Source organism: Vipera berus (assembly GCF_964194415.1).
Source record: "Vipera berus genome assembly, chromosome: 9".
Classification (NCBI taxonomy): Eukaryota; Metazoa; Chordata; class Lepidosauria; order Squamata; family Viperidae; genus Vipera; species Vipera berus.
In genome coordinates this window covers 24,947,470-24,972,033 of record NC_138212.1, presented here as the reverse complement: position 1 = coordinate 24,972,033, position 24,564 = coordinate 24,947,470, and the positions used below count along the sequence as shown (strand labels likewise).

Here is a 24,564-nt window from a genome sequence, read left to right as displayed (position 1 = left end):
CCATCCTATCTCGTCCAGAACACTAGACACGTGGCACCCACCCACACGTGGCCCTTCCAATTTCTGAGCAGGCTCAGCCTGTGGGGGCAACAAAGGTGTGGATTGCTCCACCAGGCTCTATAAAAGCCAGGAGGGAGGGGGAAGCCGAAGGAAGAGTGTGCACACCCTGTGTGTGAGCTGGTCAGCCACAGAGTTCCTTCCTTCCTGAGAGTTGGGCAGCTAAAAGCCCTAAGCAGCATTTTGCAATCACCTTGCTCGGAGAGAGAGAATAACGACAGCTTTTGGCGGTGGAGGATCATTTTTCCTCGCTGGCAGAGGAGTTCCCTCCAGGGAGCAGAGCTGCGGCACCTGAGCTGGCCTAAGGTAAGGGCTGGGCATGGCAGCCTCTTCCATCTTTCCAGGGACCCTCGCACTGCCTTACGTGCCGTGGCTACACACAGAGTGTAGCTGTGTGCCAACCGGGGTGCCTGCGTGCCTTTTGCCTGCAGCTTCCGCTAAAGTGTTGCCGGACTCAGGAGCAGCCAGATGGCAAGAGTTTGGCAAGGTGCCACTTGCTGAGTGCCCAGCCACAGCCATGTGGGGACAGGAGGCGGGGGTGCTGCATGCCAGGAGGCCGGATTGCAACTAAAATGGCTGGGCAGGAGAGCCGGGAAGTTGCTCTGGCAGGATCATCAAACCAGACCCTTGAGACGCCTGACCCCTTTTTGCCTACTGGTTCCAGCTGGGGTGCTCCTGTTGCAAAAATAGAATGGGAGGGGGGTTCAATTTGGCAGCATTTTCAAGGGTCGGGGGTGATAAACCTTGCTCCGGATCCTCCTAGCTGATAGGTGGAGAGTCACACTTCCAGGCAGACAAATCTCCAGGCCATCTAAACTGGAAGGGCTGATGGTTCAATCAGCTGTCAAATTTTCTTTGCCTGCCTTCCTTTCTTTGTTAAGATTGTTGTAGTATAAAATATAAAAAAAAGAAAGGTAGTAGAGAAATTGGAAAGGGAAAGAAAGGGGAAGGAGAAGCAGAGGCTTAAGGGGGAAAGCAACAGAGCAGTGCACAGTCCACCCAGTTGTCTGTGGTTCGGGTTTCCATGATGTACGTGCCCACACATAGCCAGATGCTTTCTTGGAGCTGGGCACTGTCCTTGCCAGGATCCATAGGGACTCCTGGGTCAGGACCAGGTGGGACGGCTTCCCCAAACAAGCCACTGCTTTGAATTCACACTTTATATATAGTCGAGCCATGCTAGGGGAAGAGGGCAAGAGGGCCCATCCCTGGACACAAAAGCTGCCTTTGGTCGTCCGCCCAGTCCTGTGTCCGCTCCCTTCCAGTCCCTTTGGCAGTCCTGCAGCTGCCGAAGCATCCCAAACGAGCAGCACACTGCAACTCCACCCAGAGTCGCTTTGCAGGCTGAGATGGGCAGCATATAGATTTAATAAATAATAATTCAATCACCCACTAGGGTCATACTTCGGTAATGGCGGATTGATTGATTTAACTAATGTTTATATTTACAATGGAAAGTGGCTTGAAATGGCTGGTGCCACATAAGGTAGTCCCTGGCTTACAACAGTTTGTTCAGTGCAGGGGTCTTCAAACTTGGCTGCTTTAAGACTTGTGGACTTCAATTCCCAGAATTCCTCAGCCAGCCATGGGAGTTGGTCCACAGGTCTTAAAGCAGCCAGGGTTGGAGAGCCCTGGTTTAGTGACTGTCTGAAGTTACAACAGCACTGACCATTTTTCACATCTACAACCCTTGCAGCAGCGCACACACACCCCGTGGTCACGTGATCCAGATTTGGGCACTTCTCAACAGGCTCATATTTATGATGGTTGCAGAATCCCGGGCTCTTAACTATCTTGCTTAGCAAAAGAATTTTTGGGCTGAGTTGTGATCGTAAGTTGAAAAGTAGCTGCATACACACATGTAGACATGCCTAATCGAGGTGAAGCAAACTTCAGTCCCTCCACTGTGGCCCTTCTGTAAGACTCTCACATCGCATTTCCTTATTTATCTTCAATGAATACTTCGAATTAATTGTACCCTATATTGTAATCAGAACTGCTTCACCAACCTTCATTCAATTAGCATCCCTGTCAGGTGGGCTCTGAGGGCAGCTTCAGGTGAGCGCTGGCTTCTCCTTCTCTTCAACTCTGAGCCTTGTCTGAGGATCCCTTCTCTTTGGGGCAGTGGGAGAGACCAGCTCAGAATAGAATAGAATAGATCTTGGAAGGGACCTTGGAGGTCTTCTAGTCCAGCCCCCCCACTTAAGCAGGAGAACCTATACCATCTCAGACAGGTGATTGTCTAGTCTCTTCTTAATAACCTCCAGTGATGGAGCACCCATGATTTCAGGTGGCAAGCTGTTCCACTGGTTAATTGTCCTCACTCTCAGGAAGTTTCTCCTTAATTCCAGGTTGCTTCTCTCCTTGATTAGTTTCCAACCACTGTTTCTCATCCTTCCCTCTGATGCTTTGGTGAATACTTTCATGCCCTCTTCTTTGTGGCAGCCCCTCAAATACCGGAATAGTGCTATCATGTCACCCCTGTTTCTTCTTTTCTTTAGAGTAGCCAAACCCAAGTCCTGCAGCCGTTCTTCATATGTTTTAGCCTGCAGGCCTTTGATCATCTTAGTTGCTCTTCTTTGAACTTTTTCCCAAACTCTCCACATCTTTTTTTGTAGCATGGTGACCAAAATTGGTTGCAGTATTCCAGGTGTGGTCTCACTAGGGTTTTATAAAGCGGTACTAATACTTTGCGTGATCTTGATTCTATGCCTCTCTTTATACAAGCCAGGACTGTGTTACCTTTTTTGGCGGCGACTGCACATTGCTGGCTCATAGTCAAGTGATCGTCCATTTGCCCCGATCTCTGAGCAGATCGCCACACTACCACACCACCAGACAATCCTCGGAGACAAAGGCAAAATTCTGTGCTCAGTGGGAAGTCTCAGCTCAGAGAGGTCAGGCCTAGCTTGGCACAGGATCATGCCAAAGGGGCTGGAGAGCTTTTAAGAGGCCCTGAGCCATCCCTGTGAGGCAATGACTGTGTAACTTCAGTCTCAATGGCTTATGGTACATTAGCAATATTCCGTGTACGCTGATTGTTCCTTCCCTGGAGAATTCAGCTTAGCTTTAGCAGCTTCATGCTGAGGCCCAAAAGCTGGAAACCGGACAAAAAGGAGCAAGGCTCAGATTGGGTCTCCCAAAGAAAAGCACATTGAATATGTTTAGCCCCTAGAATAAAAAGCATTTGATGGCTACGTCAAAATTCTAGGCAAATAATTTTAATTGTTTTATTATTTCTTGAAGGCACAAACCCAGAATGTAGTACCACCAACTCAACAATATTTTTAGCGTACTGAAACTTGATGCCACAACAGGCAGAGGCACAGAGAGGCCCAGGATGTTGTCAAGAAGGTGCTAATGCCCCTTTGCGTGGTACACAAAAAGAGGATGAAATCCTAGCCTTTTGCCACCTTCCTCTCTGGGGCCCCACCGTCAGCCCGGCCTGTGTTCCTACCGTCATCCATGTTCAGAGCCAGCCAAATCCCACACGAGGGGCAGGCCTTAGGGCAAAGGGCTGGACGCTGCTTGAATGTCTCTTTCTGTAAATTGCAGGATTAAATGTTACACTGCCTGAGCCAAATCACGAGAAGCATGTGGGAACCCTGGTCAAGGATGCTGGGATGCGCCCTTTTCCTCCTCTGGATGCCAGGAGGTAGGTGCTCGAGGCCCCCAGCATGGGAGCCTTGGGGAAAGGACAGGCCGCCGCCTTTGGCAGCCAGCCAGTCGCCCACCTTGCCTTTTCTCCCTCTTCAGCAGGGTCCCTCTCCTGCAGTCACTTGGCCGTCAACTCCTCGGCTGTCATCTTGGGAGGAAATATCACGGCTTCTTGTACCATCTGGAGAAACCACTGCCCAGTTGCAAAGGATAGCAGAATCCGGATTATTTGGAAATTGGGCCACCAACAACTTCAAGGATCGCAGAACAGCTTCAGCAATGAGGTGGAAGTTTCCAACATCACCGTCGGCCCCTTCAAGGAACCTCTGACTGCCCTGAGCTGCTGCGTGCTGGAACACGGCGTCCCACAGGTTGTGAACCTTACCCAGATCCAGGCTGGATGTAAGTCTCACTGCAGGGATCCAAACGGGAATCCCCACCGTGCAGTGATTATAAAGAAACCTTTGCTTCTTCGTACTGCCTGTTTATGAATCGTAACAGGCAATAATCAACAATAGAACTAATAATCCAACACTAAAACCAAAATCCCTTATGAGCAGGATGTGATTTTTTAAAAAAGTCAAAATAGTGGCCACAAAGGAGTTTGGATCACATCTTTGCAGCCACCATCTTTTACGACCCTCTGAAGACCCTCCTACTCACTTATACTGCACCCAGGTTTGGTCACCACATTACAAAAATTACGTTGAGACTCTGGAAAAAGTGCAGAGAAGAGCAACTAAGATGATTAGGAGCCTGGAAGCTAAAACAGTTGCAGAAACTGGGCAAGGCTAGTCCAGTGAAAAGAAGGACGAGGGGGGACAGGATAGCAGTTTTCCAGTATTTTAGAGGTTGCCACAAAGAGGAGGGTCAACCTATTCTCCAAAGCGCCCGAAGGCAGGACAAGAAACAATAGGTGGAAACTAACCAAAGAGAGAAGCAACCTAGAACTAAGGAGAAATTTCCTGACAGGGCGAACAATTAATCAGTGGAACAACTTGCCTTCAGAAGTTGTGGGTCCTCCATCACTGGAGGTTTGGACAACCATTTGTCTGAAATGGCATAGGGTCTCCTGCTTGAGCAGGGGGCTGGACTAGAAGACCTCCAAGGTCCCTTCCAACTGCATTATTCTGTTATAAGCCAAAGAAGAAAGACAGAAGCAGCGATCCATCTCCATTAAAAGGCCCCATCTTTGCTACTCATCTAAAAGGGGCCAGGTAGAGGGAGACCCTTCTCTTGGGCTGTTCCCAAGAATTGCAATATTTAAAAATGACACATCCTCGCTCCGCACAAACTCTCTCCCCTTTGGGGGGAACTGAAGAAAGCCTTGAGCTGGTTATTTCCAGCATATTTCCTTTCTTGAAGCTCAAAGCAGCATATTGCATTGAGCTGAGGAACAAACAGACAAATAGAGAAGGTGAGAAAGAATAACAGTATAACAGAGTTGGAAGGATCCTTGGAGGTCATCTAGTTCAACCCCCTAGAACGTCCTATACCATTTCAGACAAATGGCTCTCTAATCTCTTCTTAAAAACTTCCAGAGTTGGGGTGGTGTTTCCAGTCACATGCTGTGTCCAGCTTGTACTAGCTTGCCACAGCCAATTGGTATATTTTCTAGAATGTTGTGGTTTGGTTGAGAGCAGAGCTGCGTTACAACCACGAATGCATGGATCAGCTATTCTCTAGCCCAGGGGTAGGCACCCTCGGCTCTTTTATGACTCATGGACTTCAACTCCCAGAATTCTGCTGACTCAGGAATTCTGGGAGTTGAAGTCCATGAGTCATAAAAGAGCCGAGGTTGCCTACCCCTGGGCTAGCCCTTCCTGATGATGGTAGCAACGAAGCCAGCAGAGACAGCTTCAGACATTTACCATTGGACACTGGTAGTTTCCTAATTTGGGCAACTTTGTGAAGTGTGAAATTCAGCTCCCAGAATTCACCATTGTAGTGTGGCCATTGCAGGGAATTCTGGGAGTTGAAGTCCACATCTCTCAAAATTGTTGTGATGGAGAACCACTAGTTTGGTGTGTGAGGAGATCCCAATTCTAACCAAATCTACAGGAAGGGCCTTTTTACTGCATTTAAGGAATACCATTAAAGCGATGGTGTTGCTTGAGATGGCTTCAACAAGGAAGCCAAGCTACAAGTGACAGGGAGATGCCAGATAAAATGCTGGATGACCATTACTTCCTTCGAGAGAACAGAAATCAAAGTTCAACAATTGGCCATAAGTAAATCTTTTAAATTAACAAAATGACTTCCAAGTAATGCCATAGAAAGGCATTTTGTGTGTGTGGAGGGGGGTGGTGTTGTCCAATAAATGTAAAACTGAACTTAGCAATAGATTTGCATCCTAACAAACTGGCTGTGTTGGGCAGAATGGAAAGCCTGCACCCGTTCACTGGTTTCACAAGAGCAAATAAGTTTCTCTGCTCTCGCTGATGGATGTTGCATGTTAGATAAGAAATTCTGGCTCAGATAAAATACCAATTATATGGTGGGAGGGGCAGCGGATGTGACACTTGTGTGTTCGAACAAGTCACCAGTCAGGAACATCCAATTTTGAGACTTAGGTTGCATTAGGACAATGCATCGTGTGAATCCCTCATCATTATGCTGGAAACTTTTCCCTGCTTCTTTTTTCTCGTTGCACGTGGATGCCAAGCAGACCCTCCATCCCAGCCTCAGAACCTCACCTGCATCTTCAACGTTACCTCCAAGAGCCTGGCGTGCCGGTGGGACCCTGGGTGGCACAGTCTCCTCCCAACCCGCGTGGCCCTGAAGGGATTCCGGTAAGGACAGGAGACGAACCGTTGCGGTCAGGCGAGGGCCAACGTGGGTTGGGGGGGTCTGCTTTTCTTCATTCTCATTCTTCCTGACCATTAACTTGTAAAAAACAAATGATCCGAATTTTTGGCTTGACTGAGTCCCTTCCTCCTTGGAATAATGTCTGCCAGGGACGGGCACTTTCCCTTTAATCAGGTCTTGCATTCCACTGGACTCTCTGCACCTCTCTGCATCGCTCCTCTCCAGCCCCCCCCCCCCCTGATAGCTCTTCTTGGTGTTTCAGGAGCTCCAGGGAGTGTAAGGCCCTGGCCCCCATCGCAGACTGCATCCCTGAGCCTGGCCAGCACTCTTGCACTTTCCCACGCCTGGAGCTGCAGCTGTATCAAAAAATGCTTTTCTGGGTGTCTGTGGAAAATGCACTGGGCAACGTGACCTCGGAGCGCTTGTGCGCCGACCCCATGGATTTAGGTGGGTGCCATCAGCCAGAGGAGGCCTCCCTGCCCTCTCCTCTAGCGAATGGGGCTGAGTCCATAGAGGGGGGTGAGACGGAGGGAGAGTTGCAGTGAGTTCATTGAGAGGCCGTCTGTCTTGCCTGGGAGGTTGTGGTCCCTTCCTGGGCTGGGAGGAAGGCTGCTCCTTGCAACTCAGGCAAAAAGGTCTGTCTGTGGGGGTCCTCAGGATGGGGTCTCTCTCTCTGGGCATCCCAAAAGTGCTTTTCCAAGAAGCAACTGGACTTCCTTGGTTTTTCCACGAAGATGTTTCGCTTCTCATCCAAGGAACGTTTTCAGTTCAACCAGCCAAAAAACCCCCTCACCTCTAGGAAGGAAGAAAGCAGAAGGATTGCCCTGCTCCTCTTTTCTCTCCACCCTGGCATCTCGTAGCAACATCCAACAGCTAAGGCACTTTTTTGAATGACACACAGCTTTTTTGGGTGGTCCATTCTTCATCCTCTAAAGATGGGTGGAGCTTCATTAAAGTCTAGACATGTTCAGACCCACTTATGGTTTCCAAAGGTCAAGGGGGGGGGAGAAAACCTGTTCTAAGTCACCCTAAAGATCCAAGATCTCACTTTTGACAAACATCCCCTTGGTAGCCACCAAAGGCATCGCTGGTGCAGATGTCTGCCAGGCATCCGACACGCCTCTTTCAGCCCTTCCCATCCTCTTTCCTGTTGCTGTTTAATATGGGCTGCCTTTTGATTTTATTATTTACTCTTTACTCTTCTTGCTACCTACCCTCGGGATAACTTTGGAGGTTGGCATTAAAATACTTTAAACAAAGTACAAAGCTCTCGCTCAACCCAAATTGTTCATTCCAGTCTGGCTGGAGCCCCCGACCATCCAGGACATCCAGCCCATCTCCGAGGAGAGCGACTGCCTGATGGTAAAATGGGAGGCGGCGAAGGACAGCAGACTCATGGAACAGGCCTGTGACCTGCGCTACCAGCTGGAAGGCAGCCTGGAGTGGAGTCTTGTGAGTCCCTCTTTGGCTTGGCAGCAGAATGGCTTCTCTTGGTAGGACCCCTCGGGGGCACCAGCAAGGCCCCTTTGGCCTGGCTTTCCCTTCTGTCCCTGCCCCCAAGCTCTCTTCTTCAGGCTTCGGACCCTTTCTGGTAGCCACCCATCATGCCTTGGCCCTGTCCTCTTCCATCCAGCCAAAGGCCTTTTTACTCAAAGCGTTTCTGGCCTCTTCCTATAAGCTGGAGGTCCTGTGGGCTGGGGGGGAGGGGTCGGCAAGGGAAGGAGCCTCTCCATGTTTCTGCCATCCTCCCTTTCATCCCAGGTCCACAACATCACCACCTCCAGCCGGCAGATCCAGCAGTGCGGCTTCCTCTTTGGCAGCCTCTACCAGTTCCAGATGCGCTGCAGGCGTCTGCCTCTCAGCTACTGGAGCAGCTGGAGCTCGGCCAAGCTCTTCACTACACAGGAGAAAGGTGGGGAAGGGGCTCCTCCCCCATAGATAGCCAGGCCCCCTCAGTCACCGGGATAGCCGGGGCATCGGGATGGGTCAGCCTCCAAGGCCTTCTCCCATCTCAGGATTTGGCCCGTGGGGGTTGAGGAGCCCCTTCCAGGGTGCATCTTCTTGGGGAACTAGGACACAGTGTCCAATGAAGGATTGTATCATATCATGTCTGCATACAATCAAATACGTTTAGTGAAGATTTGGGGAGGGGGGGACATTACAAGCAGAAGCATAGGGAGCCCCTGCCCAACTTTGGCTGCTCTTGAAAAGCTAGGGCAAGACTGAATATGCGGCAGAGGCAAGAGTGGGATTCAAATATGGGAACAGCCCATTCTCTGTGTGGATGCCACTTCCGGAAGTCCGTTCTGGGCCTGGGCAACAAAAAATTAGCTACTGGTTCTGCCGAAGTGGTGCGAACCGGCTGAATCCCACTGCTGCCCCTGGCCCAGGGCTGGGTGGGCAAAGGATGCTGAACCTTCTGAACTGCGGCCCCCCAGGACTGAAGGCAGCGGAGGCTGAGCTGGTCTTCCCTCTCCTCAGCTTGGCTGCGCTGAGGGAGCAGGGCCAGAGCCAAATGCTGATGGTCCTGAAGCCCCTTTTTCTCCCACAGCCCCGTCAGGGACGCTTGATGCCTGGTGGAGACTGCGAGAGGCGGAGAAGGGGACGCAGGTGCAGCTGCTCTGGAAGGTCAGCCGGGGCCTCGCTGGGCAGGCAGGTTCATCCCAGCAGCTGCTCTTGGGAGGAGACCCACTCAGGGGGCACAGCAGGAGCGGGAGGGAGCTGGTAATCTTCTCAGAGGTGGTCAACGTACAGCCACAACTGAGTCCAACACTTACGTTGCTAAGCGAGGCAACGGTTAAGTGAGGATTGCCCCATTTTGCAACCTTTCTTGCCAGAGTTGTTGAGTGAATCGCTGCAGTTGTTAAGTTAGTATCATGGTCGTTAAGTGAATCTGGCTTTGCTTGTCAGAAGGTCGCAAAAAGGGGATCCCACACGGCAGCCCTCATAAATACATGCCGGTTCCCAGGCATCCAAATTTGGATCACGTGACTTCTAGGATGCTGCGGTGGTTGTGAACAATGGTCCTAGGTCACTTTTTCAGTGCCGTTGTAACTTTTACTAACCATTTGGGCAGTAAACAAATGGTTGTAGGTCGAGGATTACCCATATTGCACTAACCCATTTCCAAACTTGGTTCACGCAAACAAATTATTCCAACTGTCCTGAGCTCTCAAAACCTACGAAGGCCCAAAAAGAGCGGCTGCAGTGAAAACAAAGACGAGTGTGCTGTGCAAAGGCAAACTCCAGCTCTTTTGCTACTCTGATTAAGTGTGCTGTGTGGACGCAGACAGTGGGAGCTGCAGATTTCGGGGGCTGCGTCTCCAGCTGCTTTTGTCTCGTTCTGCAGCCGATGAAGCCACATGAGGCCAATGGCAGAATCCTGGGATACTGGGCAGCACTCAGCACCGGTCAGCACAGGGGCCACATGCTCTCTCTGTGCAACACCACCGGGAGGCGATGCACATTCCTGATGCCTCCAGGAGCCGAAAGGGTTTATCTCACAGCCTACAACTCTCGAGGTGCATCTCCGCCCACAGAAATCTTCTTGCTGGAGAAAAGAGGTAGGCAGTAGACTGGCTTGGTATCCTGTTTCTGTGAGTCTGCTATTCAGTTTGTTTTATTTGGGGTCTTTTTCTTTCATTTTTAAAGGGACTGTAGACTTTGTCTCCATTTACAGATTTCCCCAAACGTACACATTTTTATTTGAAGTCTTGCTTGATTAATTTTTACAACCAATTTACCCTGACATAACTACAATTTTCATGAATGCATCCCTTTTTTTGAATGTAAATATTATTCAAATATATACTTTATCACATTAATGAATCTTGTAAAATTTGGAGAAGTGTACATTTTGAAGAAAAACTAAATTTCGGATCATATAAATGCAGCCTTTCCCAACCAAAGAGGTCTCAGCTGGAAAGGCAGCCATGGTTGAAAACCCCAGAAGTTGGCCTTGAAGATCCAAGTGCTGAATGAACTGTTTGAATGATCCTTCTTCAGCTGTTTTGTTGTGGGGGTTTCAAATTAGGTGCCTGGCTGATGGTATCCAACTCATTGCCTCTCTTAGTGGCCCATTTATTTGAGCAACCGGCTCTGGCAGTCTTTCTGGAAGTTTTGTGTCCCTTAATTCTTTGTTGTAACTGATGCCCTGTGTGGCCTGTGTCATTTTGGTTGCAGCCCTGGCAGTTGTGTACAATATTGGTTTGGGGGGTGGGGAAGAGGGCTGCAGTCTTTTGCACAGAGTTTGCAGGGAGTTTTGTGGGCCACCTTTGATCAACAGCGGGTGGAATGGTCTCTTAATATGTTCTGATACATTTTTTTTAATCTATGGCAGCATTAGAACTTTAGAAACAAGGAAAAATTTCCTGTGAGAACAATTAATCGGTGGAATGGCTTGTCTCCAAAAGCTATGGGTGCGTCATCACTGGAGGCTTTTAAGAAAAGGCTGGACAGCCATTTGTCCAGAATGGTATAAGGTCTCCTGCTTGAGCAGGTGGATTAGAAGACCTCCAAAGTCCCTTTCAACCCTGTTATTCTGTATCCTGTTAGTATCCTAATGCTTTCCGTTCTTTGTTTTGTGTCCTAGTGCATTCTTTTATGAAATTTGGGGGGGTGGGGTGTAGAGGCTCTTGAATGCACTTTGGAGGTAGATAAATTCTGTCCTTCAGAGCAGGCGTCTCCAACCTTGACAACTTTAGCTATGGCTGACTGAGGAATTCTGGGAGTTGAAGTCCACAAGTCTTAAAGTTCCCACTGTTGGAGAGCCCTGCTTCAGAGCGTCTCTGAGCTGCAGACTTGAGGAGTCTTACTCTCCTCATTCTGGGGGACGAGGTTGGCTGCTGCAGATTTAACATTTGATCACTACGTACCAGTTTTCTATAAAGCTGAATTTGTGGTATGGCATCTTTTCTTGTCTGGTGGTGAGGGTATGGGAAAATGGGAGGGGTGGGCGTTTTCCTTCTCCGTCTCTATCTGAACTCAATCTCTGGGCGATGGTGTGTCCTTTTCCATTTGATTTTTTAAGAGGATTAGAAATGGCTTCTTAACTTTGTTTTTATTTGTTGTGCCTTTAAGTGTGTCTTGACTGCTGGCAACTGCCTGGCTTTTCAAAAGTGGTTTGTCATTGCCTACTTCAAGGGCTTAGTTTGGAACCTGACTGGACCAAGGTCACCCAGCTGGCCCTATGCCAAAGGCAGGATGAGAACTCTGGGCCCAATAGTTTCTGGCTTGGTGCTTTCACCACTGCACCAAATGGGCTTTCTTTTGCAGCCTGCAATGCGCAATTCATGAGTATTCTTGTGATCTGCTGGAGTAGTCAGTTGTTAAATTGGGCCTAGGTTGTGAGGCTGTTAATTACAGGTGCACCCAAAGGGAGTTTCTCCCTTGGAATAGTGTTAAACCCACATCCAAAAGATGATCAGGCTAGCAAAATACTTGAGTCAGATCAGAGGGTTTTTTGGACATGGATGCAGTGCATGCTTGAGGTTCCCTGAACCCATATTCAGAAGCCACTGAACAACAGTTGACTGGGATAGAGAGAGTTGGGTGGGCTCTCTCCTGCTTCACCAAATAGCCCCCTACTGCCACTGTTGATCAGCTGCTCTTTGAGACAATCCAGGCTGGACCAGGGGTATTTCTAGAAACCAAGCAGGCTCAGAGAAAGAAGTTGATATAAAAGAACCAAACTCTCTCTCTACTCAAAGCAGCCAGAGGGGCCTGGGAAAATGCCCTGAGCAGAAAGGGGACAAGAGGCTTCTTGCCCCTACCTCCAGTGCCCAATCGGTGTTGGACTGAAGCTGCCCCCTCTGATCCAACACTCGGCAAAGTACATTGCAGTACCTACACACATCAAAAGTCCCACAGCCCTTTACTGCTTAAGGGGGAAGAGACTGGAAGAGCTGCAGGTGAAGGAAGAGTCAAAAAGAGGCTTTGGTACAGGTTGGGGACAAGAAGAAGGCAAGTTCCTGAGACCTTTGCAGAAAAAAGCGCTCGGCCTGTTCATGCCACCGCTAGTGCGAATGACAAAGGCCAAAGGCAAGCAAAGCATGATTTTCCAAGAGCCTTTCTCTGTGGGGGAGTTTTTTCCCCATGCGCTTTGCGGGAGGGAACAATTGCACAATGCATGAGAAGGAGCAGAAGCAAAACAGGAAGCTTGTCCCTTTTCTTTCTAAAGAAGCCTACTTTCCTAGATAGTATACAGGCTCTTTGTTGATTGCAAGCTGTTGAGATGCTTTCTTTCACAGCTAGGAGCTTGCTTTGGCCCGTGCAAGTCTAGGCTGGAGGCAAACATGCCCTGCCATCTCCTCGTGACATTGCCTTTACCTCATCTCTCATCCATAAGAGATGCAGCCATTATTCATACGTAGTGACATTTTCCCTTTAAGCCAATAGCATCTAACACCAGGCCCTATTGCTTATCCTTGACCATCCAGTAGCCTGAAGGCCAAGTCTGATGAGGGGGAGGAATTGGTCTGGCTTTTCCACCCAGGCCCTCTCTCTGTGCACCTGCCTTTTCCCATCTCAGCTGCAGAAAGAGCCAAGTGCTCCCTCTGTAGCAGAAGAGCAGAGTTGGATGGGACCTTGGAGGTCTTGTAGTCCAAGCCCCTGCATGAGCGGGAGATCCTAAACCACTTCAGACAGATGGCTGTCCAACCTCTTCTTGAAAACCTTTAGTGAAGGAACGTCCACTTCTGGAGGCCAAGAGTTCCACTGGTTAACTGTTCTCATTGACAGGAAATTTCTCCTTAGTTCTTGGTTGGATCTCTCCGTGCTGAGTATCCATCAATTGCTTCTTGTTCTGCTTTAGGTGCTTTGGAGAATAGATTGTCCCCCTCTTCTTTGTGGCATCCCCTCAAATACTGGAATACTGCTATCATGTTGCCCCTTCTTTTTACTAGACTAAAGGTAAAGGTAAAGGTTCCCCCGCACATACGTGCTAGTCGTTTCCGACTCTAGGGGCCGGTGCTCATCTCCGTTTCAAACCCGAAGAGCCAGCGCTTGTCCGAGGACGTCTCCGTGGTCATGTGGCCAGCATGACTAGACGCCAAAGGCGCACGGAACGCTGTTACCTTCCCACTGTAGTGGTCCCTATTTTTCTACTTGCATTTTTATGTGCTTTCAAACTGCTAGGTTGGCAGAAGCTGGGACAAGTAACAGGCACTCACTCTGTTACGCGGCACTCGGGATTTGACCTGCCAAACTGCCGACCATCTGATCGACAAGCTCAGCGTCCTAACCCGCTGAGCCACCGCAATTCTTGCAACCATTCTTCATATGTTTTAGTCTCCAGCCCCCTAATTCTTTGTGTATCTAATCACACTTGGGCAAGTAAAGTATTCAATTCAATTCAATTCTGCTACATTCTCTGATACTGTTCTCAGGTCATCCTGTGCTCAAGGTCCAGGCATCCCCCCACGATGAGAAGAGCTTCCGGGTGTGGTGGGATCCCCCGAGAACCCCAGTGACAGGCTACATCGTTGAGTGGCACCGAGTGACCTCTGCAACAGAAGACAGCAACATTGAGTGGCAAAAGCTACAGAATGAAAGCATCAGAGAAACCCTGATCCAAGGTGATCCACTGCCGGGGCAGAAGGAGGGGGCACCCTTGGGGAGCAAAGACAAATCTTCTCTCTGGCATTTATCTGGCCAAAGTTTCCCAACTTGCCAGCACAACTTTGCTCAGATCTGAACCAGGAGGAATCATCATGTTGCTTTAATAACTTTGTCTTACCTTCAGATATTGCTTTTATCCAAACTAGTCCCTTTTTGGATCGGAAACCTTGACTTCGGTATCTATGGAGATTGTGGTTGTCCCAAAGGAGCTTTTTCCAAAAGGCAATTGGGCTTCCTTGGTTTTTTCTTAGAAAACATTTTGCTTCTCATCCAAGAAGCTTCTTCTTTTCTAAGGAAAACAAACCATGAAAGTCCAGTTGCCTTTTGGAAAAAGCACCTTTGGGACAACCACAACCACAATCCAGTTGATGGAGGATCTCCATAGATATCAAAGACGTCAACCCTTGACTTTGAGAGGCCTTCCACATGGCTTTGCACTCTAGCGACAGTGAGGAGACCCCTGCCCACGATGGCTTGGATCCCACTGGTCCAGAAAGATGTAAGCAAATTAGGATCACTTGCATGATCTTCATCCCACTGTATTAATGACCCATTTGAAGAAAGTAGTTAGACCTTTAATTGATGTTACTTCCACTGCTACTGAGTTTTGTATGACATCACAATCCATTAGGCCACCACGGAGGGGAAAAGATCCCTGCGGGGAGAGTCCTGGGGCTGCAAAACAACCCACAGATAGGTACCGTGGCAACGCATGTTGGCAGGCCAAAAGTTGTCTCCAAAGGTGCACTTTTATTTTATTTATTATTATGTATGTTATTATTTTATTTTAGTATTTTACCTTACTTTTTACTTTATTGTATTTTTTTCAAACATACACCTTTCTAAAAAGACAATGGATTCCTGCCCTAGGCAACCTCGATATGCACAGAATTACCAAGAATTCTGGGAATTGCAATTCTTCTCCCTGGAGAATGCCCACCTGGAGGGAAGCTGCCCTAGAACCAAGATTCTCAGTTGGCTTTCAGGACAACACCCAGAGGGCTGCAGCTTCCTTCCAGCAAGCCCGGGGGGGGGGCAGACGGTGCAGAGGGATCAATGACAGGAAGGGTCTTCAAGCGGGTAGCAGCAGAGGCAGGTTTTGATGGAGGAGAGAGAACAGAAATGGCAGATGGACGGTGTCACTGAGGAAGAGGAGGACCCCTTAAACCTGGTGGCATCTTTGGCTACAGAACTACTTTCTGCAACATGTGTGGAAGAGAAACACCACAGATGTATCTCCCTTGACATTTTGAATGCTCCTGTTTTCCCTCCTTGCGGTTACTGAACTGTGCAATATTCGAGTACATGATATGCCTCAACTGCCTGGCAACACATTCAGTCATATCTAACCGATCACAAAACAGCAAATGCAAGTGAAATAAATATCAACACAATTATTACTATTATTATTATTATTATTTTGCACAGTCCTTGGTGCTCTCTGAGCTTGCTTGTTTGCTTGCAGATGTTCCATTACCCGACCAAGTAACTTCATCACTGCTCTTTTAAGGGGAACACACTATTTTGGGAAAAGAAAGCAACTGCAACATCCATCTCCTAAAGGGGCATGCAAAAGCAACATTTTTTCACAAGAATAATTGCAAGTTTAGAGGTGCAACATTTTGAAAGGGCACAATCAAGAGTAGAGGAAGCAGCTTAAGAGGCAGTGGGAATGTACCCCACCTGACCCCCGCCCTTCAGTCCTTACTAACACCTGCCCCTTCTCTGTTTCAGAAAATATCGAACCTTTCCAGCGCTACAACATCTCCGTCTACCCCCTCTACAGAGACAGAGTTGGGATGCCCCAATCAATAGAAGCTTACACAAGGCAGAAAGGTGTGTCTTCCACACAGGTGGGGGGGAGGGGGGCTGGTTGAGCTCAGCCTCCATCCAAAGCAATCAAAAGTTCCCTTGGTTGGGATTTTACATTAGGGGAGGGGGAGGGGAAGCTGTGTAATTTCTAATCATCTCTGGAGGTATTGTTGTTCCAGGAATGGGTTGTAAAAGAAAAACAGTAGTGCAGATTGAGCCTGATAATCAACTTAAATTCCAAAATTATAATAATGCAAGCATTCCATCTTCCCCTTCTGAACGCTGTTGTCAGAGGCTGGCATGATGAGTAACTATTAGTAAGTAGTCAGTAGAATCAGGAAGATCTTTTGCTCATCCAGTTTTAAACTTTTTGAGGGGTGACCAGAAGCACTTCAAAAGCAACAAAGATGACAAAGGGCCTGGAGGTTTAAAGCATAGGAAGAACCATTACAGGAACTGGGTATCTTTAGTCTAGTGAAAAGAAGGACTGGGAGGACACGACAGCAGTGTTTTAATATCTGAGGGGCTGCCACAAAGGAGAGGGAGTCAACCTCTTCTCCAAAGCGCCTGAAGGCAGGACAAGAAGCAACAGATGGAGACTAATCAAGGAGGGAAGCAACCTGGAACTAAGGAGAAACTCCCTGATGGTCAGAACAATTGCCTCCAGAAATCGTGGGCGCTCCATCACTGGAGGTTCTCAAGAAGAGATTGGACAACCTTTTGTCTGAAATGGTATAGAGTCTCCTGCTTGAACAGCGGGTTAGGCTAGATGACCTCCCGAGGTCCCTTCCAACTCTGCTATTCTCTTAGTCTGCTTCCAGAGACTGCTCATGGCAAACCGAAGCCTAGTCTCTTCTCTTTACCCAAGCTCAGCATACCCTTCACTTTGACCTGCGGTTGATCATACTCTGATTCCTTCCTGTCTCCACAGCTCCAGCCAGCAGCCCGAACGTTTATCCCCTAAACATTGGGGTGTCCACAGCTGAGGTTTGGTGGAGTCCCCTCCCTGTTGAAGACCAGAACGGCTTCATCACCGGCTATACTCTCTTCTGGATCGATCCCAATGAAGAAGCTAGAAGTACGTTTGGCCCCTCCCTGCAGCTATGGGGGGAATGACTTCTCCCCCAAAGCAGGGAACCCCTCTGCCTCCATTATTGGCTGCAAATGGATTTCAGCTAAGAAGAGAGCAGCCACTGCCTCTAGGGCTGTTCTGGCCCCTTTTTTCTGATGTGCCTAGAGCAGGGGTTTCCAACATTGGCAACTTTAAGACTTGTGCACTTTCACTCCCAGAATTCCCCAGCTAGCATGGAGTCCATAAGTCTTAAAGTTGTTGAGTTTAGAGACCCCTGTCCTAGAGGAAAAGGGATGGATCAGTCTACCTTCAGATTCCACCTAATGTCAGACCTGCCCCAGTCGGCCCCCTCAGGAAAGTAAGACTCTTGACTCCATTGAGTTGAATCACAAGACCTTTTACTGAGAGAAAGTGGTTTCAGTAAAGTCAGGCAGAATCTGAGGAACAAAGGAATTCTTTCCATTTCCCAATCCCATCCCCCTTGACCAGTCCACTGGCAACCAATGTGATGCTGAGAAGATGTTTTGAGAACGCTGAGGTGCTAGGCAGATAACAGTTCACCCTCCGAGCACGACGGCCTTGGAGCCTGGCAAAAACCTTGCTGGGAAGGAATCCGTCCCATCTCTGGAGAGAGTAGCCCTCCCTAATTCCCAAGCAAAAAGCAGAAACAAAAAAGCCCAAGCACGCCATCCCCCTCCTCCTCGGCACATCCAAACGGTGGACTTGACACTATCTTTCCCTCTTATTGAGAGGGCGTCCAGTGTTGCTTCTTGTTTCTATATGTTTATATCTCTTTAGAAATAAACTCAGAATCCATCCTGCCCTCTCTCCACTGCATTAGAAAATTATATCCAAGCCTCTGACACCAAGACAACTAAGGCTGTGTGAATTGTGCAATAATCTGCAAACCACACACTTGTCTTCAAAACAAATAACAAGCAGCATAGAGGAAAAGGGGAGAAGGTCGATGGTTTAGAAATTCTCGGCACAAGTCAAGATGGCATTTATTCACCCAAAGAATATGCTCCAAACGAATAAGTAGACAATCCTCAGTGTTTCGGGGATGAACTTCCTTCATGCAATCAGACCGTCCAAGTCGGTTTAAACCAATTTACACATCCTCTGGCATTGATCAATTTAAGGAGGAAGTTGCAAAAGATTTCCCTCTGCATAACTTGCTTCCTAAATATATTGCTTGCAACATATCAACATTCTGTACTGGATAGCAATATATCTGTCTCCCTCTTTTAAAGAGCAGGGGGGAAAATTGGATTTTTCTTTTTCCAAAAGTGAACTTAGGGAGTGCAAAGGCTCAGCGGTTAAGATGCTGGAAAGCTGACAGCCCGAGTTTGAAACCCGAGTGCCGTGTGATGGGGTGAGCTCCCGCTCTTTGCCCCAGCTCCTGCCAACCTCGCGTCTTGAAAGCACGCAAATGCGAGTAAATAAATAGCTACCACTTTAGTGGGAAGCTGAGAGCGTTCTGGCTGCCTTCGATGTACAGCATAGCCATGCTGGACAGATGACCGTGGAAAGGCTCTTCAGAAAATGCTGGCTGCTGGGCTAAGAAACAGACATGAGTAACGGCCGCTAGAGTCGGACACGCCTGGAGAAAGAAATTGGATCTTTCTTTTCAAAATCTGAGCCTAGAGGGGGGGGAAACAGATGGAAGCAACTTAGTCCAAAATAAAAATCGAATGAGCAGGAAATGGGTTAGACATGATTTGCAGGCAGGGGCACTGGGAAAGCAGAGGAGCCAGGGGTCCCAAGGGACCATACCAGACATCCCACCCTGCCCTTGTCCTGGGCATTTGGCATGCCTGGAGCACAGGGCGAGAAAGAGACAAGGTGCACTCCTTTTGATAATAATAGATTTGACAGTAAAAACCTGTACTGAATATCTCTGGATAGTGAGATGGACACTATATAAATTAAATAAATAGATAACCAAGCGCTTCTCAATATTTTTGCTGCTTGGGATATTAATATTGGAAGAGAATGAATAGTGTCTTCTAGATGTGTTAGAATATACTCACCAGTGTGGCATTGACAATGGACAAAGATGATAGGAGTTGATTTTAACAGGTTTCTCTAACCTTGCCAAGACTTTGCTGCCCAAAGTTCATACCACACCTAATCACCCCAAGCAGAGAGAGAAAAACCTTTAGGAGGAGTCTAAAGAATAGAACAATGCCTCCCGTCATTATTGTTCTACCCCCCTCCTTCTGGCTTCTGGACCTTTCCAGTCTGAAACGATAGCAAAGCGTTGCCCACTTTTTCTCCAGGTATCGTTGTGAACACTTCTGTAGACACCCTCACCATCTCAGGTCTTCGGCCTTCAAGGATGTACAGCCTCCATCTCATGGCCTCTACAATGGTTGGGAGCACCAACGGGACCAGTCTTGTGATCACCACCAAGGACATGGGTAAGGGCAATCCTGGCAGTCGGGGGTTGGGAAAGTTAACTGGGGCCATGGAAATGGAAAGCAAAAACTATTAGGCTTGTAAGTCAATAAGCTATTTTGAGAGTGCAGGATTTTTCTAGAGGTGTAAAGGATGCAAGTAGTCCTTGACTTACAACTACAGATGGGACCGTATCTTGGTCGTTGAGCAAAGCAATTGTTACATGACCATTTTTCTCAAAGACTGCTATCCCAGGCACTCCTGGTTGTGGCTGTTAAACAATCTTGCAGGTGGATTTGCAGAGTGCCAGATAAGGAGTGTGGAGTTATCTCAGGAGGTGTGGGAGATGCTCTGGGGGGGTCCAGCACAAGGCGCATATGAGTTGGGGGTACCGAGTGAGGTGCAAAGCCTCAGCCACCCCAGCCTGACCCCGCAGTACAGCACTCGGCGGTGGCAGCGCCGGGGGTGGGCCTGAAGTAGAGGCCCGGGGCCTTCCGCAGTCTTGGCCATTTGCCGCCACCTCCAGCATTCTCACGGCGCTTCGGACGCCTCATTCTCCAAACTGAGCAAAGCTTGGAGAATCTGGCTGGGATTGCTGAAGGCCCTGCTTCAACCCCAGCCTGACGCTGCCAAGTGCCATGGGGCGGGGGGGGGGGAGACAGGGGGCAGTGGCAAGGCCCCTGCAGTCATAAATGTGGGCAGGCTGCCAAGCACCCAAATTTTGTTCACATGTCCAGGGAGTGCTGCAGTGCTGGACAAATGGTTTTAACTCAAGGACTACCTGTACGTCAGCCCTGCAAGGTAGACTAGAGTCTAAGGAATCAGTGCCACTTAGGTAGGTATTACTTTTACTGTAACAGCTCTGGGAACAGAATCCTGCAGGTCTGAGTGTTTTCCTTCCCGAGACATTTTCTCATTGCTTTTTTTTTGGCCCTGGCTCAGCCCCCATTATCTGACTGGTAGCAGTTCTGCCTCTTGTCCTTCACAGCCATTCCTTTTGCTCTCTACAGCAGTGTTTCTTTGTATATATTTCTATTAATTTATCAAAATATAAAATACAGATAGACAAAGAAAAATGAAAATAATGGGAAAAGGGGGGAGGAAAAGGGGGAAAGTGTAAGGTAAAAGGGGAAAGAGGGAGGGGAAAAAAGAAAAGCATTGACCTCCAACTCTTTTTGGGACAATAGAATCAGGTAATAACATACACCTCAACTTTTTACTTACAGGTCATAATATATACTAGCCATTTCTATGTCAACCTATCTAGTCAGTAAAACCCAAAATCAAAGTTTCTTTTTTTTTCCACACCACCTCACAGGTCCGCAAAAATCAAATTTATTTGCCAGATATTGAAGATAGCAATAGCAATAGCACTCAGACTTATATACTGCTTCACAGTGCTTTACAGCCCTCGGTTACTTGCAGAAACTAAAAACAGTGTCACGTTATTTTTTTATTTGTTAAAAAAAATAGGACTTTTTAATGAAAAAACATTTGTATTAATATCTAAGGGGTTTAACATTGTTATTTGTATTTTATTCACTAGCTAAATATTCTACAAATGCACAATTTTAATTTTTAATACAGTAAATATTGATAAATATAACTGGTACAGACAAAAGATCCTTCTGGGATCCCTCATAATTTTTAAAAGCGAGAAGGGGTCCTGAGAGAAAAACATTTAAGAAAAACTGATATACAAAATGGTTGGCTAAAGATGGCTCACTGTTCTGATTCAGTGCCTCTTAATAATGCCCCTGCTTCCTCCCTGGCACGTGTGCCAGGCTCACATGACCACGGTGTCAAACGCAGCCTGATTCCCCCGTTCTCCTGGTGCTTTTCAGCAAGGAGTCTCCAAATGTGGCCACTTTCAGACTGGCTGGCTGGCGAATTGAAGTCCCTACGTCTCCAAGTGGCCAAGTTTGGAGATCCTTGCTTTTGAGAAATTTTGGGAGGCATCAGAAATTCACAAGACTGAATCTACTCATCCTTTTGTCTTGAAGAGTACTTTTATATTGCTGTTCTTACTGTGAAAGAAACAAGCAAAGGCCTTAGGAAAGGCAAACAAGATTAATTTTTCCCCCTGGCCATCTCAAAGATACAGCATCCTTGAAGGGTTACGGAATTTTTTCCTAGCTGTTCTCTGAGAACTCTCGGCCTCAAAGGAAGGGTTAGTTGGGGCCAGTTCCTTTGGGCCTTCCTACTTACATCCATCAGTTGTTCTAAGCCCATCTGTGTAAGTACAAGTAGTCCTTGACTTACAATTCGTTTAGTAACTGTTCAAAGTTACAACGGCACTAAAAATGACTTATGACCATTTTTCATGACTGTAGCAGTCTCCTCACACTTATGTGATCAAAATCGAGACAACTGGCAACTGGCTGATATTTATGATGGTTGAGGGTCCCGGGGCCACGTGATCTCCTTTTGCGACCTTCTGACAAGCCAAGTCAATGGGGGAAGCCAGATTCAGTTAACAACCAGGTTACTAACTTAACAATGATTCACTAAACACTCACCAACTGTGGCAAAGAAGGTTGTAAAATGGAGCGAAACTCACTTAAGAACTGTTTCACGTAGCAACATAAATACTGGGCTCAATTGTGGTCATGAGTCAAGGACTACCTGTAAAGGCCAAATTGCACAACCTCCTTCTTCCTTTTAGGAACAATTCTGCCTGCATGAATTAGCTCCACATGCATTTTTTACACCTACAAATTATCAGTTGATGATGTACTATGTCAGGACCCACCCCAATCCACATCTTAGGAAAGAAAGAGCTCTTGAACCAGGAATTGTCCAAAAGGAGCTTTTACTAAAACATGATTGGTCATAGGAATACTAGACAGGATCTGAAACTGTGTTACAGTTTGGTACTTTTAAAGAGTCCACCAAGTCAAACCCCTCCCCTCAAACCATCTGGTCAGTCCCAGATCAATGAAAATTCAGGTGTCAAACCCTTCCATGGGAAAGAGGGATTCTAATCGGAGATACAAACCAGATCTCTCCCCCCCCCCTTCCTTTGTTGTTCTCAGTTCAAAGGTTCTTCCCCTGGTCTTTGAAGACAGCCTCCCGGCAGGCTGAATAAACAATCCTTGCACCTATTAACATCTTCTCTTCTCCTCCTTGGAAAAATGGCAGAATCCAGGGAGAGGCATAAGATTTTATAACATGCATATAGAGAATTATGAATGGGATATAAATGGATTCTGACATATTAGTTCATTTTTACTTTGGCCAAAGAGCAGATGACACGACAATGCAGCCAATTGGCCCTGGGCACACACTCTCTGAACAGGGCCCACAACAGTGTTCCACTTTAGTTCCATGTGGCCACTAATCCACCCATATCCAACCCCTTGCTCTCTCTTCCAGAATACCTGGACATCACCATTGTGTACTTACTCATTGGGCTGCTCTTGGCCATGATAATTGGCATGGTCATCTGCTTTCAGAAGAGGAAAAGGTACGTGGAGGAGCAAGTCAGAAGCTGCAGAGCGTTGCTTTGGCACCCGAGTTTGGACTCCCACCGGCAAGGGCAGGGGACAGCAGAGAGGCTTAGCCAGAGACAGAGGCGAAGCAGGAGAAAAGTCCTAGGGCAGCGGAGGAGGAGGGAGGGCAAAGACCATACCTGCATAAGACCTTTGCACACCTTTGGATGCGAAGGTGGCAGGTGGCAGGAGAGAGGACGGGGCCGGTCCTTCTTTCACGGAGAGTGAGATGGCATGCCGGAACTTCACTCCCACATCCTCTCTAGGGGTTTTGGTCAACCCAGGCCGGAACCTTTCCCCGTTTTATGGGGTACGCTTGGGGGGTTAGCCAAGTCCAGGAAGGAAAGGCTAACAGCATGGGAGAAGGCAGGGGGGCTTGATGTCGTTTCCTTCAAACTGAGATCTCCTCCTTTTGACATCCAGTCATGAAAGAAGGCCAGGAGGAGTTTAGGAGAGACTCCAATAAAGAGGGGGAACTGGTGCCACGATTTGTGGGGAGCACTCTGCCACTTTTCAAGAATTTACTTATCTGAAAGCTAAATAAAATTTTAAAAAAATGCCAGTGGGAAACAAAAGAATACTTACCAAATCGCAGGTCGTATGAAGGACCCAGAATGTGTAAAGACCCCAGACTCACTCGGTCACATAGACACACAGATCCCACTTTTATGACTTTATGTGTAACTCAAGACAGCAAACACACCAAATACCCCTCCCTCCTCCTATTTTCCCCACAACAAAAGCCGTGGGGGCTGGGCTGAGGGATCCGACTGTGGGAGAGAGAGATAAATGATGATATATAGATGATGCTATAGATCAGAGGTGGGGAACCGTGGCCCTTTTATGACTTGTGGACTTCCAGAAGTATATAGAATACTTGCAATTCTGGGAGTTGCACAAGTCACAAAAGGGCCAGAGTTCCCCACACCTCATATAGATGATGATATAGAGATACAGATAGAGTGTGTGTGTTGTAGATTGTGTGAAGGCAAGATCACAAACTTGTGTGAGTTTGTATATATGTGTAACAGAATTTCCCTCCTAAGTAGCTGCTTGTCCTGAAAGAAAATTCCCCGACCCATGTTCCAGATACCCAGTGCTGATGTGTTGTGTTGAGAGGTTGTGTTGATTCGCATATTAGACAGGAGCAGAACAGGGAATGGCCAATATCCAGGTGTAGAGCTTGACTCCTCTCAGGCCATCAGAGCTCGAGACTAACCAGGTGCTTCTCCCTCCCTCCCTCCCTCCCTCCCTCTGCGCCCCCCAACTCGCCCCCAGGATGAAGATGCAGTTCTGGCCCAGCGTCCCTGACCCGGCCAACAGCAGCCTGGGCAAATGGGCCCCCGCCGTCCTGCAGGAGGTAAGCCTGGAAGCCAGAGAGACAGGCAGCTGCTCTTCCTTCCCCTCCAGCTGCTGCTTTATGAACCTTCCACCCAACCAGATGTGTCAGCACCACTGCAGGAGCGACGCTGCCCATCTTCATTTGCTGGATTTGCAAAATATGCGTGTCCTGATCGACAGCTCAATTAACCCCCTTTCCTCGGTTCATACAACACATTGAGCCACAAACTAATTACCTGAGCTGCATTCATACAAAATACTGGGCCAAAATGCATTGATTATCATTCAGTGCTAATGAGCTTTGCATAC

The 24,564-nt window shown here is 47.9% G+C and overlaps 1 protein-coding gene across 1 annotated transcript in view; it reads left to right on the top strand.

The window, feature by feature from the left end:
- The first annotated feature begins 226 nt into the window (after nt 1-226).
- Nucleotides 227-24,564, top strand: part of CSF3R (colony stimulating factor 3 receptor) — a 29,866-nt gene continuing 5,528 nt past the window's right edge. Inside the window, exons 1-15 of the mRNA XM_081334813.1 lie at nt 227-363; nt 3,613-3,712; nt 3,814-4,116; nt 6,383-6,506; nt 6,785-6,969; nt 7,820-7,974; nt 8,284-8,434; nt 9,074-9,150; nt 9,872-10,085; nt 13,908-14,096; nt 15,874-15,975; nt 16,883-17,029; nt 19,306-19,446; nt 22,799-22,889; nt 24,193-24,274. Of these exons, the coding sequence (XP_081190939.1) occupies nt 3,619-3,712; nt 3,814-4,116; nt 6,383-6,506; nt 6,785-6,969; nt 7,820-7,974; nt 8,284-8,434; nt 9,074-9,150; nt 9,872-10,085; nt 13,908-14,096; nt 15,874-15,975; nt 16,883-17,029; nt 19,306-19,446; nt 22,799-22,889; nt 24,193-24,274 (2,055 nt within the window). The 5' untranslated portion in view covers nt 227-363; nt 3,613-3,618. The remainder of the gene's footprint in view (nt 364-3,612; nt 3,713-3,813; nt 4,117-6,382; nt 6,507-6,784; nt 6,970-7,819; nt 7,975-8,283; nt 8,435-9,073; nt 9,151-9,871; nt 10,086-13,907; nt 14,097-15,873; nt 15,976-16,882; nt 17,030-19,305; nt 19,447-22,798; nt 22,890-24,192; nt 24,275-24,564) is intronic.